The sequence below is a fragment of the Peromyscus maniculatus genome, chromosome 23, assembly GCF_049852395.1.
Source record: "Peromyscus maniculatus bairdii isolate BWxNUB_F1_BW_parent chromosome 23, HU_Pman_BW_mat_3.1, whole genome shotgun sequence".
Taxonomy (NCBI): Eukaryota; Metazoa; Chordata; class Mammalia; order Rodentia; family Cricetidae; genus Peromyscus; species Peromyscus maniculatus.
In genome coordinates, this window is record NC_134874.1 from 54,042,215 (window position 1) to 54,058,953 (window position 16,739).

A 16,739-nucleotide genomic window follows, 5' to 3' on the forward strand; every position below is an offset into this window, starting at 1 on the left:
CCGGCAAGACCTTCCTCAGACGTTCGACCAGTGAGACCCCAGGGCCACGTGTTTTCGGTCAAACTCCAGCACAGTCAGCGACAGCCACCCCAGCCTCCCCACCCCAGGGACAGGGCTCGTGTGAGGGAAGAAAACGCTTTGTTCTCTTTTGCAAGCTCCAGTGTGTGGTTGAACATTATTTTAAGGTGTGTTACTTTTGTTTACCTTGTATTTGTTTAACTCTGTGAAGCTGTGATACTGTGCCTGTCTAAAACACCTGATGGTCTAATAAAGAACTGAACGGCCAATAGCAAGGCAGGAGAAGGGATGGGCGGGGCTGATGGGCAGAGAGAATAGACAGAGGGAGAAATCTGGGAGAGAAGAAGGAATGAGAGAAGGAGGAGGACTCCAGGGGCCAGCCACCCAGCCAGCCACAGAGTAGAGTAAGATTTACCTAAATAAGAGAACAGGAAAAGCCCAGAGACAAAAGGTAGATGGGATAATTTAAGTTAAGGAAAGCTGGCAAGAGACAAGCCAAGCTAAGGCTGAGCATTCATAATTAAGAATAAGTCTCGTTGATGGAGGATTTTTTATACATTTATAATAGATAGAAATAAACCAGAAAAAAAGAAGAAAAAAAAAGTGGTGGAGGAAAAGGTGAACACTGCAAGAATACTCAAAAGGGCTGAGAGTTGCAAACGCCAAGATTGGCTTTGCATAGTAAATGGAATAGAACAGCTCTGAACTATAGCTTACTTTTCCTGGTTTGGTCTGACAGAATGATTGAATGCTTTTGTACAAAAATCAGAGCCTTAAAAACAAGGATTTGGTGAGATTGTAAAATGGTGTGCCACTTTGGCAAAACAGTCTGGTAGTTGGTCAAAATGCAAAACATTGTTACTCTGTTACTCAACAATTCTACCCTTAGGAATATAACCTCAAACTACTGAAAATGTGCACCTATGAAACATGTACATGAAGGTTTACAGCAGTGTGTTGCTAATAGTATAAAAGTTAAAACAACTCAAATAGCTATCAAATACTGGAGAGAAATAAAATGTGGCTTATTCATACAATAGAATATTATTAAGACAAAAATGAATGAGAAACTGACAGATTAAATGACTTTGGTGAACCTTCATAATTTCATTTGTAGATCTTTCCATTTCTAATTTATAAATACATTTGGGGTTATAAATTATAAATGTACTGCCTCCTGTCAACATTGTATACTTCTATTTGATGATTTCTGTGTCAAACATTATATGGAAATGTTTCCAAGTATTTTCTGTATTAACTGTGAATGAATAGAACAAAATAAATTGCCTGTGATGGGAAAAAAAAAAGAAAAAAAAAAGAAAGAAAAAAAGAAAAAAAAAGAATAAGTCTCTCGCCCTTTCGGCTGAGGACTCAGAGGCATTTGGCCTGAGGATTCGTGGAGACAGGGTCTCACACCTCACTTTCGGCCTGAGGATTTGGTAGTGGTGAGAAGTTTCTCTAGTGGCTCCGTTCCTTTATCTCTCTGATTTTTCAGCATTCACCCCAATATCTGGCTCCAAGTTTTTATTATAAGACCAATTAGGATTCGTGCAACAAGTTTGCAAGTATTTTATTGACAAATTTAGTGTTTGTGTTCATCTGCAAGGTGGGTTTATAATTTCCTGTTTTTGATTGTCTTTGTCTGGTTTTGGGACAAGAATAAACCCTCCCCTGTCCCCTCACCAAGCCAACCACCCCCCATGGCACCAGTGACCACCAGAGCCATACACTCACCCTGCTCCGATTGGGAACAGGGAAGGCCCTGATCTCCAGACTGGTCAGCCCAGTTCTATAGTCCCTAGAACATTCTATGGCCCTCCCCTCAGCCAGTGCGGCCCCAGAGACTGACTGGGCAGGAGCCTGCTTCCACCCCCACCCCCTAGCCAACCATCCCCTGCAGCATCAGCGACCACCAGAGCCATAATCCTACCCTGCACCAGTTGGGAACAGGGACCACCAGAGCTATAAACCCCCTCCTGGACTAGTTGAGAAGAAGAACAACCACAGGAACCAGAGGCCCCATGGGAGCCAATTGGAAGAAGAGTGACCAGGAACGCCACCTGTTCAGATTAAAGGAAGACATGGGTATACGGCAGCGTAAGAACACATTCAACAATACAAAGAGCCACATAGCACCACAGAACCTAGTGATTCTACAGCAGCAAGACCTGAACACCCCAACACAGATGATCCAGAAGAAAACAACCTTAAAAACAACCTTACAAAGATGATAGAGACCCTAAAAAGAGGAAATGAAAAATCCACTTACAGAAATGGAGGAAAAGACAAACAAAAATTGGAGGAAATCAAGAAATCTCTTAAAGAAAACCAAAAAAAAAAAAAAAAACCCAAGAAAAAAACAAACATGTGAAGGGAACAGTTCAAGATGTGAAGATTGAAACAGAGGCAATAAAAAAACACAAACTGAGGGAGTGCAGAAAAAGGAAAATCTAAGTGAACGTACAGAAACTACAGATACAAGCATAACCAACAGAATATAAGAGATGGAAGAGAGAATCTCAGGCACTGAGGATTGTGGTGATACGTTGTGTACCCTAATACAATCTGCCTGAAGATCAGAGAACAGAACAAGCCACCAGATTAAACATACGTGCCAGGCAGTGGTGGCGCACACCTTTAATCCTAGCACTCAGGAGGCAGAGATCCCTCTGGATCTCTGTGAGTTCAAAGCCACCCTGGACTACATGAGATTGATTCAGACTAGGAGAGAAACAGAGCCAGGCAGTGGTGGCACACACCTTTAATCGCAGTACTTAGGAACCACACACCTTTAATTCCAGCAAGAAAGGTATATAAGGCCTGAGGAGACAGGAACTAAAGGCTTTTTCGGCTGGAGCCTTTGGGTGAGGACTCAGAGGATTTCAGTCAGAGGATTCATGGAGTTGGCGAGGTGAGATATGGCAGTGGCTTATTCTTTGGTCTCTCTGATCTTTCAGCATTTACCCCAATAACAGGCTCCCAGGTTTATTATTAAAAGACTTATTAGATTTCGTGTTACAGAGGATATGATAGAGAAAAGAGATTCATCAGTCAAAGAAAACATTAAATCCAGCAAATTTTTAACACAAAACATCCAGGAAATCTGGGACACCATGAAAAGACCAAACCTAAGAATAATAGGGATAGAAGAAGGAGAAGAATTCCAGCTCAAAGGCACAGAAAATATATTCAACAAAATCATAGAAGAAAACTTTCCCAAACTAAAGAAGGACATGCCTATGAAGATACAAAAAGCTTACAGAACACCAAATAAACTGGACCACAAAATAAGTCCCCTAGCCACATAATAGTCAAAACACTAACCATTTAATCCCAGCACTCCAGGAGGCAGAGGCAGGCAGATCTCTCTGAGTTTGAGGCCAGAGTGAGTTCCAGGACAGCAAGGACTGTTTCATAGAGAAACCCTGTCTGGAAAAATAAAAACAAAAACAAACAAACAAAGAGCAGCAAAGGAAAAAGGTAACAGACCTATCAGAATTACACCCTACTTCTCAATGGAAACTCTGAAAGCCAGAAGGTCCTAGACAGTTCTGCAGATGCTAAGAGACCATGGATGCCAGCCCAGACTACTATACCCAGCAAAGCTTTCAACCACCGTAGATGGAGAAAGCAAACTATTCCATGACAAAACCAAATTTAAATGTTACATATCCACAAATCCAGCCCTACAGAAGGTACTAAAAGGAAAATTCCAACCCAAGGAAGCTAGATTCAACCACCAAAACACAGGCAATAGATAACCTCACACCAGCAAATCCTAAAGAAAAGAAACACAAGACAAACCACCATAAAATAACAGGAATTAACAATCACTGATCATCAATATCCGTTAATATCAATGGACTCAATTTGTCTATAAAAACACACAGGCTAACAGAATGGGTATGAAAACAGGATCCATCCTTTTTCTGCATACAAGAAATACACAACTTCAAAGACAGACATTACCTCAGAGTAAAGAGTTGGGGAAAAAAAACTTTCCAATCAAATAGACCTAAGAAACAAGCTGGTGTAGCTATCCTAATATCTAACAAAATAGACTTCATCAATCAAAAGAGAGGAAGAAGAGAATTTCATATTCATCACAGGAAAAATCCACCAAGATGAAGTCTCAATTCTGAAAATTTATGCCCCAAATACAAGGGCACCTATATTTGTAAAAGAAACATTACTAAAGCTTAAATCACACATCAAACCCCACACACTAGCAGTGGGAGACTTCGACACCCCACTCTCACCACTGGACAGATCTGCCAGACAGAAACTTAACAGAGAAATAAAGGACTTAACAGATGTTATGACTCAAATGGACCTAACAAACATCTATAGAACATTTCACCCAAACACAAAAGAATATACATTCTTTTCAGCACCCCATGGAACCTTCTCCAAAACTGACCACACACTCGGGAACAAAACAAATCTCAACAGATACAAAAAAAAAAAAAAAATTGGAATAATCTCCTGTATCTTATCAGATCACCTTGGCTTAAAGTTAGATTTCAACAGCAGCACAAAATGCAAAAAGCCTCCAAACTCATGGAAATTAACAATGCTCAACTGAATCACCACTGGGTCAAGGAAGAAATAAAAAAAGAAATTAAAGACTTCCTAGAATTCAATGAAAATGAATGTACAACATACCCAAACTTATGGGACACTATGAAAGCAGTGCTAAGAGGAAAATTCATAGCACTAAATGTCCACATAAGGAAGATGGAGAGGGGCTGGAGAGATGGCTCAGTGGCTATGAGCACTGACTGTTCTCCCAGAGGTCCTGAGTTCAATTCCCAGCAACCACATGGTAGCTCACAACCTCCTGTAATGAGATCTGGCGCCCTCTTCTGACCTGCAGGGATACATGCAGGCAGATCACTGTATACATAATAAATATTTAAAAAAAAAAAAAAAAGAAGAAGATGGAGAAATCTCACACTAGTGACAGCACACCTGAAAGCTCTAGAACAAAGAGAAGCAAACTCACCCAGGAGAAATAGACGCCAGGAAATAATCAAATTGAGGGCTGAAATCAATGAAATAGAAACAAAGAGAACAATTCAAAGAATCAATGAAACAAAGAGTTGGGTCTTTGAGAAAATCAACAAGATAGACAAGCCATTATCCAAACTAACCAAAAGGCAGAGAGAGAATATCCAAATTAACAAATCAGAAATGAAAAGGGAGACATAACAACAGACACTGAGGAAATCCAGAGAATCAGAGGTCATACTTCAAAAACATGTACTCCACAAAATTGGAAAATGTAAAAGAAATGGATAATTTTTTTGGACAGCTACCACATACCAAAATTAAATCAAGATGAGATACACAATTTAAATAGACCTATAACCCCTAAGGAAATAGAAGCATTCATCAAAAGTCTTCAATCAAAAAAAAAAAAAAAAATCCCAGGGCCAGCGCAGAATTGTACCAGAATTTCAAAGAAGAGCTAATACCAATACTCCTGAAATTGTTCTGAACAATAAAAACAGAAGGAACACTGCCAAATTCTTTTTACGAGGCTATAGTTACCCTGATACCCAAACCACATAAAGATGTAACTAGAAAAGAGAATTACAGACCAATCTCCCTCATGAACATTGATGCAAAAATTCTCAATAAAATACTAGCAAACCAAATGCAAGAACACATAAAAAAAAAAATCATCCACCATGATCAAGTAGGCTTCATGCCAAAGATGCACGAATGGTTCAGCATATGAAAATCTGTCAATGTAATCCACCATATAAGCAAACTGAAAGAAAAAAACCACATGATAATCTCATTAGATGCTGAAAAACCCTTTGATAAAATTCAACACCCCTTCATGATAAAGGTCTTGGAGAGATCAGAAATACAAGGAACATACCTAAACATAATAAAGGCAAGATACAGCAAGCCAACAGCCAACATCAAACTAAATGGGGAGAAACTCAAAGCAATTCCACTAAAATCAGGAACAAAAACAAGGCTGTCCGCTCTCTCCATATTTATTCAATATAGCACTAGAAGTTCTAGCTAGAACAATAAAGACAACAAAAGGAGATCAAGGAGATACAAATTGGAAAGGAAGAAGTCAAACTTTCCCTATTTGCAGACAATATGATAGTATACGTAAGTGACCCCAAAAATTCTACCAAGGAACTCCTACAACTGATAAACTCCTTTAGTAATGTGGCAGGATACAAGATTAACTCAAAGAAATCAGTAGCCCTCCTATATACAAATGATAAACGGGCTGAGAAAGAAATCAGAGAAACATCACCCTTTACAATAGCCACAAATAATATAAAATACCTTGGGGTAACTCTAACCAAACAAGTGAAGGACCTGTATGACAAGAACTTTAAGTCTTTGAAGAAAGGAATTGAAGAAGATATCAGAAAATGGAAAGATCTCCCATGCTCATGGAGAGGCAGGATTAACATAGTAAAAATGGCAATCTTACCAAAAGCAATCTACAGATTCAATGCAATCCCCATCAAAATCCCAACACAATTCTTCACAGACCTGGAAAAAACAATATTCAACTTCATATAGAAAAACAAAATACCCAGGATAGCCAAAAGAATCCTGTACAATAAAACAACCTCTGGAGGCCTCACCATCCCTATAGAGCTACTGTAATAAAAACAGCTTGGTACTGGCATAAAAACAGACGTGGACCAATGGAATCAAATCAAAGACCCTGACATTAATCCACACACCTACGAACACCTGATTTTTTGATAAAGAAGCCAAAATTATACAATTGGAAAAAAGAAAGCATCTTCAACAAATGGTCCTGGCATAACTGGATATCTACATGTAGAAGAATACAAATAGATCCATATCTATTACCATGCACAAAACTCAAGTCCAAGTGGATCAAAGACCTCAACATAAACCCAGTTACACTGAATCTGACAGAAGAGAAAGTAGGAAGTACTCTTGAACGCATTGGCACAGGAGACCACTTCCTAAATATAACACCAGCAGCACGGACACTGAGAGCAACAATTAATAAATCGGACCTCCTGAAACTGAGAAGCTTCTGTAATGCAAAGGACACTGTCAATAAGACAAAAAGACAGCCTACGGAATGGGGAATGATCTTCACCAACCCCACATCTGACAAAGGGCTGATCTCCAAAATATATAAAGAACTCAAGAAACTAGACAGCAAAATACCAAATAATCCAGTTAAAAAAATGGGCTACAGAGCTAAACAGAGAATTCTCAACCGAAGAATCTCAAATGGCCAAAAGACATTTAAGGAAATGCTCAACATCCTTAGCCATCATGGAAATGCAAATCAAAATGACTCTGAGATACCATCTTACATCTGTCAGAATGGCTACGATCAAAAACACTGATGAGGGCTTATGTTGGAGAGGATGTGGAGCAAGGGGAACACTCCTCCACTGTTGGTGGGAATGCAATCTTGTACAGCCACTCTGGAAATCAGTATGGTGGAATCTCAGACAATTGGAAATTAACCTACCTCAAGACCCAGCAACACCACTCCTGGACACACACCCAAAAGATGCTCAACCACACCACAAGGACATTTTTCAGCTGTGTTCATAGCAGCACTATTCATCATAGCCAGAACCTGGAAACAACCTAGATGCCCCTTAACTGAAGAATGGATAAAGAAAATGTGGTACATTTACACAATGGAGTATTACACAGCGGTAAAAAACAAAACAAAACAACAAAAAAAAAAAACATGTCATCATGAAATTTGTTGGCAAATGGATGGAACTAGAAAAAAAAATCATGCTGAGTCAGGTAACCCAGACCCAGAAAGACAAACACGGTATGTACTCACTCATAAGTGAATATTAGACACAAAGCAAAGGACAACCGGGCTACAATCCACAGCCCCAGAGAAGCTAGGTAAAGAGGAGGACCTAAGGGGGACACACATGGATCTCCCCAGGAAGGGGAAAGGTTCAAGATCTTCTGGATAAACTGGGAGGGGAAATAGAAGGGAGGTGATGGGAAGTGGGAACATGAGGGCTCGAGATGGCCGAGTCGGGAAAGAGATGGGGAGGGAGAGCAATGAAAGAGATCTCTTGACAGTGAACCATTAGGGGTTAGAGAGAAATCTGCAGCTAGGGAGATTCCCAGGAACTCACAAGGATGTCCCCAACTAAGACTCATAGCAGTGGAGGAGAGGCTGCATGAACTAGCCTTCCCCTGCACTCAGATTGGTGTCTACCCTAACTGTCATCATAGAACTTAACATCCAGTGACTGATGGAAGCAGATGCAGAGACCCACAGCCAAGCCCTTGGCCAAGCTCCTGGAATTCAGTTGAAGAGAGGGAGGAGGGATTATAGGAGCAAGGGGACTCAGGATCATGATGGGAAAAAAACAGAGAGCTGACCCAAGCTAGTGGGAGCTCATGGACTCTGGACTGACAGCTGAGGAGCCTGCATGGGACTGCACTAGGCCCTCTGAATGTGGGTGACAGTTGCAAGGCTTGATGTGTTTGTGGGTCCCCTGGCAATGGGACCAGGACTTATCCCGGGTACACAAACTGGCTTTTAGAGACCGTTCCCTATGGTGCGATGCCTTGCTCAGCTGTGATGCAGCGGGGAGGTGCTTGGTTGGGACCCAACTTGGTATGCCAGCCCGTGTTGACTATCCAAGGGAGGCCTTACCCTCTATGAGGAGAGGATGGAGCTGGGTGGGGAGCAGGGGAAGGGGAGGGAGGGGGAACAGGGGTTGGTATGTAAAAGGAAAGAAAATTTTTTTTCTTCTTTATTTTTTTTTTTTTATTTTTTTTATTTTTTTTTTTTTGGTTTTTCGAGACAGGGTTTCTCTGTGTAGCTTTGCGCCTTTCCTGGAACTCACTTGGTAGCCCAGGCTGGCCTCGAACTCACAGAGATCCGCCTGGCTCTGCCTCCCGAGTGCTGGGATTAAAGGCGTGCGCCACCACCGCCCGGCTTCTTTATTTTTTTTAATTAAGAAATTTTTTTATTCATTTTACATACCAATCACAGATCCTCCTGTTCCCTCCTCCTGCCCCTCCAGCCTTCCCCCTCCCCAACCCACCCCCATTCCCTCCTACTAGAAGGTAAGGCCTCCCATGCGGAGTCAGCAGAGCCTGGTACATTCAGTAGAGGCAGGTCCAAGCTCCTCCCCCTGCCTCAAGGCTGTGCAAGGTGTCCCACCATAGGTAGTGGGCTCCAAAAAGCCAGCTCATGTACTAGGGATGGATCCTGATCTCACTGCCAGGGGGGCCCCTTAAGCAGATTAAGCTACAGAACTGTCTCGTTTATGTAGAGGACCTAGTCCAGTCCTGTGGAGGTTCCACAGGTATTGGTCTATATTTCATGAGTTTCTACTAGTTTGGTTTGGTCATCTCTGTAGGTTTCTCCATCATGATCTTGATGCCCTTGCTCATAGAATCCCTCTTCTTTCTCTTCAACTGGACTCCTGGAGCTCAGCCTGGTGCTTGGCTGTGGATCTCTGCATCTGCTTCCATCAGTTACTGGGTGGAGGCTCTATGATGACAGTTAGGGTATTCACCGATCTGATTACTGGGGTAAATAAAAAAAATTATAAAAAAAATAAGCCTCTGTGCATGGTTTATTTGGGAGCTGGGTGGTGGGCCCCTCAAAAGAGCAAAAACAACCACCCCCACCAGTGGAATGAGAATAGATGAGGACTTTCACTGTGGTCGGCTCCTAGAAGACCAACTTCATGGGAAGATAAAATCCAAGTGTTGAATTCTCATTAGTAATTATTTTATACTTTAGACAGTTTGCACAGAGCAACTTTACTTATTCATGTGCACTAAGTACACAAAGGCTTTAGCAAAACTTATTAGTACTGTCCACAAGTTCTTTCAGAATAAAGTGGACCACCCACAGGGAAAGTGACCAATCCCAGCTCGACAGGAAAGAATGCTTGAGTGTTCTATCTGCCAACTTTTAAATATTAAATTTTAATTTAAATATTAAAATATTTATTGACTATTAAAATATTAATATTTTATCATTTAAATTATATTTAAATATTATCAAATATTAGATATTTATCATTTAATATTTATTATTAGATATATTAATATTTATTTAATATAATTTATGTACAATTATATAAATTATATAAATTAAAAATTTATATTAAATATTAAAAACTGGCCGGGCGGTGGTGGCGCACGCCTTTAATCCCAGCACTCGGGAGGCAGAGGCAGGCGGATCTCTGTGAGTTCGAGGCCAGCCTGGTCTCCAAAGCGAGTTCCAGGAAAGGCGCAAAGCTACACAGAGAAACCCTGTCTCGAAAAACCAAAAAAAAAAAAAAAAAAAAAAAAAATATTAAAAACTGGGGACTGGGGAGATGGCTCAGTAGTCATTTTTATTTTTTTATTTTATGTGTATGTTTGAGTGTTTGCCCACATGTATGTATGTGTACCCAATGAGGCCAGAAGAGGGTGTCATATGCCCCAGGTAACAGACAAATCATGAGTGCTGGGAACTGAACTGGATCCTCTACAAGAGCAGCCACTGCTCTTTACCACTGGGCCATCTCTCCAGCCCCTAACCTGCTCTTTTTAAAAATCATTCATTCTTCAGCCAAATCGTTAGAAAAATCCTAAGTGGCCCTGGACAAAGTACACAATATTGTCTGCAGCTTTTCTCAAAGACTGACTGAAAGGATCGTCTCATGAAGATTGCTTCTGCATCTCAATGAAGGGACTTTTAAAATCTGAACCCTGCATGAGTCACGTCACTTATGGGGAAATTAAATGCCAGTGTGCGTGCATTTCTTTATTTACTTGTTCTCTGTTCCTTGAAAAGCAATGAGTCCCTCTGCTACGAAGCGGGGGCCATAATGGGAAGGAGGACACAGGTGCTGTCCACAAATAATTCATAACGTAAGCGGGAAATGGGCAAGTAAATCGGCAATTAGATGGTAATGGGCTGCACAACGCACCGTGAGTGCTTTAGAAGAGCACCCGACCCTGACTGCCTGACTGACCGCAGGCCCAGGCTGCACTGTGGGAAAACAGGGGGTAAAGGACAGCGACTGGAAATCTATGAGGAGAACTGGAGACAGAGGAAGCTGGGACGGGAAACAAGCTTACGGGGACCGCAGTCAGAGAGAAGAGGGAACAAGTGTTTCTGGGAAATTGCAACGAGCTCAACATGGATTCATCAGGATGGGAGTGCAGACAGACGAGGCTAGAAGGTCCAAAGGACACACGCCAAGTCACGAGGGGCCTGAGAACCCTGACAAGTGGTGGGCTGTCCACTCCGGTCAAGGGACACGGAGAAATCAAGCCAGCACAGAGCAGGAAGCTTCCTCTCCGCTGGCTGCGGGGGGTCTCAGAAAGGAAGACTCGGGCCCTTCGAGCGCTCTCGCTTCCTGTCTCAGCACGGTTTCTCCCTCACGCCTGTGCTCCAGTCCTGATGCCACCCTCCATGTGATGCCACCTGAAGGCTGCCACCAAAGCCGAGCAGATGTCGGCCAAACTTCTGTACTTCTGAAACGGTGACCTAGAGAACCCTCTTTGGGTTAGAAGTTACCCAGGCTCAAGCGTTTTGTAAGAGTGACATGCAAAGAGCCTGAGACAGAAGCGTTCCAAACGCAGGTATTATAAAACAGGAACGAAAGACCCTGGTCCTTCACACGCTTACACACTTTATACAATACTGCTTGGCACACCGTGAACATAAATGTCTGTGGTTGGTACCCAGTTAATGCCCTCCTGAACACCGAATGGTAAAGACTGCAGCAATAACAGAAAAGATTAACTGCTCAATTGATTTACCCATAAAAAATCAAATTAAAATCTTTCCCCATAGAGTTCAGGCAGGTGCTTCATTTAAGACGATTGATTTTTTTTTTAGCTATTATTTAAAACCTATAAATTCTACACAAATACTATTTAATTGCCTAAGTCTAAGATTCTACTTTCTTATTTCATCAAATATGATTTATTAAGCACTAGATAATTTAAAGGTTTAATGACTTATTTTTTTCTGAAATTAAAATCTATAAGCGTTTTTTTTCCATCTAAAATGACAGTCTAGCCGGGCGGTGGTGGCGCACGCCTTTAATCCCAGCACTCGGGAGGCAGAGCCAGGCGGATCTCTGTGAGTTCGAGGCCAGCCTGGGCTACCAAGTGAGCTCCAGGAAAGGCACAAAGCTACACAGAGAAACCCTGTCTCGAAAAACCAAAAAAAAAAAAAAAAAAAAAAAAAAAAAAAAATGACAGTCTAAACCAGTTGGTAGTCTAGAATCAAGCATTAATTCAGGGAGATTCTTACCAAGTATGCTGACCTGAATTTTACATTACTCCTTCAGAGGATAAGCTACTCTTTACTATGAGTTCTGTTCATATTTCTCAAATGTAATGTTTCCTTTTCTACTGAAGGAACAACCACCATCTAAAGAGTGCCCATGCCGGAACCGGTCTCAGCCCTGCAGACCATTTCTGCCAGTGTGGAAAGAAAATGTTTAAAACAGTTCTCTCTGAACCCAGGGGCTCCACATCCGTGGACTCCACCCACCACAGATGAAAATATATTTGTTGAGTTTTATTCTTTTCATCATCCTGTAAAGAACACAATATAAAACCTATTTCTAGCAAGGCATAGTGGCACACACTTGCAATCTTATCATCACTCTGGAGGAAGGGGGAGGAGTTCTAGAAGCCACACAATCAGATCCTCACCTTGAAAGAGGGATTTCCATAGCATGGAAATGATCGGGAATGGATTTCAAGCTGGCGGGAGTGTGGGCCCAGGACACACGCCAATGTCACATTTTATCTAAAGGCCTTGAGCACCTGCAGGGGTTTCTGGACCCCACCCTTCAGGGATTAGTAGAGATGCGGAGACAAGAGATGGCTCACTCACCCGCCTCCTCCTGTGACGTAGCTGTAACCACCTGTGCCCAGGCCGTAGCCATAACGCTCACCCAGAAACACCGCATCCCGGGAGTCGTAGCAGCTAAGCAAACGTCGGAGCCTGGAGATGCTGAGGAGCAAAGAGAGGACTTACTTAACTCTGATGTGGCTTCAGAATGGGGCGTTTAGCAGTGGAATTCAAGAATGGAATAAATGGATTTTAAAAAATGCCTCCCCCCCCCCCATATGAACACTCTACATTAGAAGAGAAGGCGAGATGTCAGAGGCGCCCTCCATCCAGTTTGAACTGAGCCTTGCCAGTTACCCTCGGGGCAGCAGGGTGGCAGGGGATGACTAAAGGTAGTCAGATTGCTGTAAATCTCCTCTGCCAGGCTGTTTCCAAGTGTCACTCAAACCTCACCTCTTCTCCAATGACAAAGTTGTTTTAACTCTTGATGGCCAAAATAAAAGAGAGAGAGCTTCCGAAGGGCAAGTAGGCTTGGGGGTTTCCTGTCAGGCTGGGGCCAGCTGGGCTAGCCGGGTTCCCCCACAAACCTCGGAGTGTGCTGTCTTTCCTCAACAAGGCTTCCCAGGGAATGAGCTACGGTCTGCATGTGCATCCCCTGAATACCTGGGGGCCCACCCGTCCTCACACAGTGTCGACGAGAATGACACAAGCTGTAAACACAGCTGCAGTGAGGTGAACAAACCCGGTCGTGGGAAAATAAGACAGAAAACTCCCTTTTAAAAGCCAGCAGGCAGGCTGATGTAACAAAGGCAAGAGCTCCCCTGTTTTCAAGCATTAGACCATTTTGAGCTGGGTACGGTGGGTCATGCTTTTAATCCCAGGAGCTGTGAGGCAGGGATAGGCAGACCTCTGAAAGTTCGAGGCCAGCCTGGTCTACACAATGAGTTCTAGGCTAGCTAGAGAAGAAAGATAGGAAGGAAGGGAGGGGAGTGGAGGGAAGGAGGGAGGGAGGGGAGTGGAGGGAAGGAGAGAGGGAAGGAGGGAGGGAGGGAGGGAGGGAGGGAAGAAGGGAGGGAGGGAGGGAGGGAGAGAGAAGGGGGAGAGTGGGAGGAGGGAGAGAAAAGAAAACCAATGATAACATTACAAATGCCTTCTGGAGGCCTCCTCTACTCTAGAGAATTCCAGCTCATTCTCCACCAAGTCTTAACTTTCCCTTATAACATTGGCCAGTGATCCTTAAAACTAGTTTTTGCATAGCCCATAACTTTGGGTTAAAATGTTAAAGGGCTAAACTTCAAGATGCCTCTGAGACCCTGATCCATGAGCTCAAGGGCTCTCAGGTGGGTAGCACAGGCTCCGGACTGCATCAGAACACTGCCAAGTGAATACGGGAGTAGCAGGTGTCCCAGACACTCACTGTCCCCCCACTTGAGAGGAGTCGCGGTGATGAGGAAGAAAAAGCCAAACATACAAGAAGAATCCATCCATCACCCTTTCTAGACACTGCATAGAAGGATAGATAGATAGATAGATAGATAGATAGATAGATAGATAGATAGATAGATAGATAGATGATAGATTAGATAGATAGATAGATATAGATAGATGATGGATAGATAGATAAATGATGATGATAGAGATATATAGATAGTGATGATGTAGATAGATGGATAGAAAGATGATAGAGAGATAGATAGATAGATGATAGATGATGACAGATAGATAGATGATGAAGATAGGTAGATAGATGGATGGATGGATGGATGGATGGATGGATGGATGGATAGATAGATAGATGATAGATAGATGATAGATGATGACAGATAATGATGATGATTGATATAGATAGATAGATAGACAATGATAGATAGATAATGATGATGATTGATATAGATAGATGACAGATAGATAAATAATAATGATGATGATGTAGATAGATGGATAGATAGATGACAGATAGATAGATAGATAGATAGATAGATAGATAGATAGATAGATGGGTGGATGGATAGACAGACAGACAGACAGATAATGGTAAAGCTGTGAGTGGGGAAAGCAACTTTACTGTATAAGGACGAGACAAAAGCAGCCACAAACCCCCCACACAAGTGTGCGCTCCGGGGGATTACAAGTTTATAGGCAGGTTTAGAACATCTGGAAGCCATGGCCTTTGCTGATGTTGGCACTTTCTGAGTGAGCATAAAACATGTTCTGTTTTTTGGCATGAAGGTTATACATTCAAAGCACACCTAATTTGGAATCTGTCTTCAAGAAGCCGTCTGAGAAACTAATCTGTATGGGGAGGCTGACTGTGTTTGCTGATGGAGGATCCACACTTGGGGATTTCCAAGGGTTCTGTCTGTAAAAGGCCAAAATCCCCCAAACTTTCTAGGGAAAAACAGGAATTGCTTGAGCTTAAAAAGACAGGGAGGGGGGGCTGGAAAGTTGGATCAACACTGAGCACCGGCTGCTCTTTCAGAGGACCTGGATTCGGTTCCCAGCACCCACATGGCAACTCCCAACCACTTAACTCCAGTTCCAGAGGATTCAGCGCCCTCTTCTGACCTCTACAGGCACTGCATGCGTGTGGTGCACAGACGTACATGCAGGTAAAACACTCACAGACATAAAATAAAACATTTTTACAAATTGTAAAAATTTAAAAAGAGAGAATTACTTTTCTCTTCTTCCTACATATTGTGAAATTATCAATTCCACCTACAACATTCCGTATTTTAAGGTTGAAGTGATTTAAGATTCCTCTGGGCTGCTTCACCATGCTGCTTCACGGCTCAGAGACCACGAGTGGAGTCTGATCATTATCACCCACTTCACATCCACCCCAGAGTGGGAATGCGGATGAAGCACACAGATTTCAACTCCATCTATGGAGATCTGGCCCAGGAAAAGCATTTCACTTAGCAATCTGTTCCCATTTCAGGCACTTCTGAGTCTTAGCCATGTAGGAAAACAGCATGTCCATGCTCTCCAGCGAGTCCCGCCCGTGCTGAATGAGTAGAGCCTGGCAGTGCAGCGGATTTCACCGGCAGAACACCGAGCTTTCAACACCAGAGGATGCTCCGTTCTGGCCTATTATGGGGCTGCATTTTATAATTACAGAAAAGTTACAAAAAACAGGATGAAAGCCCCAAGGGCCCTTTCCCCAGATTTACCAATTATTCCCATTTACTCTAGGGTCTCATTTACAGGCTGTCCTCTGAGTATATAAAAACCAACACACAAGCACGCACTCTGGACATTTTTCCACTCTCCTGCAAGTGCATACATTAGACCCTCCCCCAACCATCCCACTATGCTTCCTAAGGGCAGAAAAAGTCCTCATCTTGAGGACCTTTAGCATCGACATGACACATTTCTTTAGAAAAGCAGCCATTCTGCCTCTACAGGTTTCACCAAGAGAAATGAGAGCAAGACTACCCTGAGACTTCTATGTGAAAATACACAGTGGGGGGCCTGAGCAACGGCTCAGCAGTTAAAGGCACTTGCTGCTCTTGCAGAGGACCAGGGTTCGAGTCCCAGCACCCACATGGTGGTTCACAAACATCTGTAACTCCAGTTCCAGGGGATCTGACGCCCTCTTCTGGCCTCCATGGGCACTGCACACATATGGTATACATATACAGATACAGGCAAAACACTCAAACATATAAAATTAGATAAATAAATCTTTTAAAAAATAAAATATATAGTAGCTTTAATTATATGACTTGAAATCAATGCACTGAAGCAATGTATCTAAGCTAACTACTAATTCTAATTTTTATGAATTGATATAATAATGTCATTTATAGCACTTCCCCCCGACCTTGCATTTTTCTTTGGCTGGTAATTATTGTCATATCATTGAATGTCTATATTTTTC

At 42.5% G+C, this 16,739-nt stretch overlaps 1 protein-coding gene across 2 annotated transcripts in view; it reads right to left on the reverse strand.

Moving 5' to 3' along the window:
* The window catches only part of B3glct (beta 3-glucosyltransferase), a 97,225-nt gene that overhangs the window by 7,778 nt on the left and 72,708 nt on the right, over positions 1–16,739 (reverse strand). For both annotated transcript variants that reach the window (XM_076561221.1, XM_076561220.1), the window contains exon 13: positions 12,899–13,018. In XM_076561221.1, the coding sequence (XP_076417336.1) occupies positions 12,899–13,018 (120 nt within the window). The remainder of the gene's footprint in view (positions 1–12,898; positions 13,019–16,739) is intronic.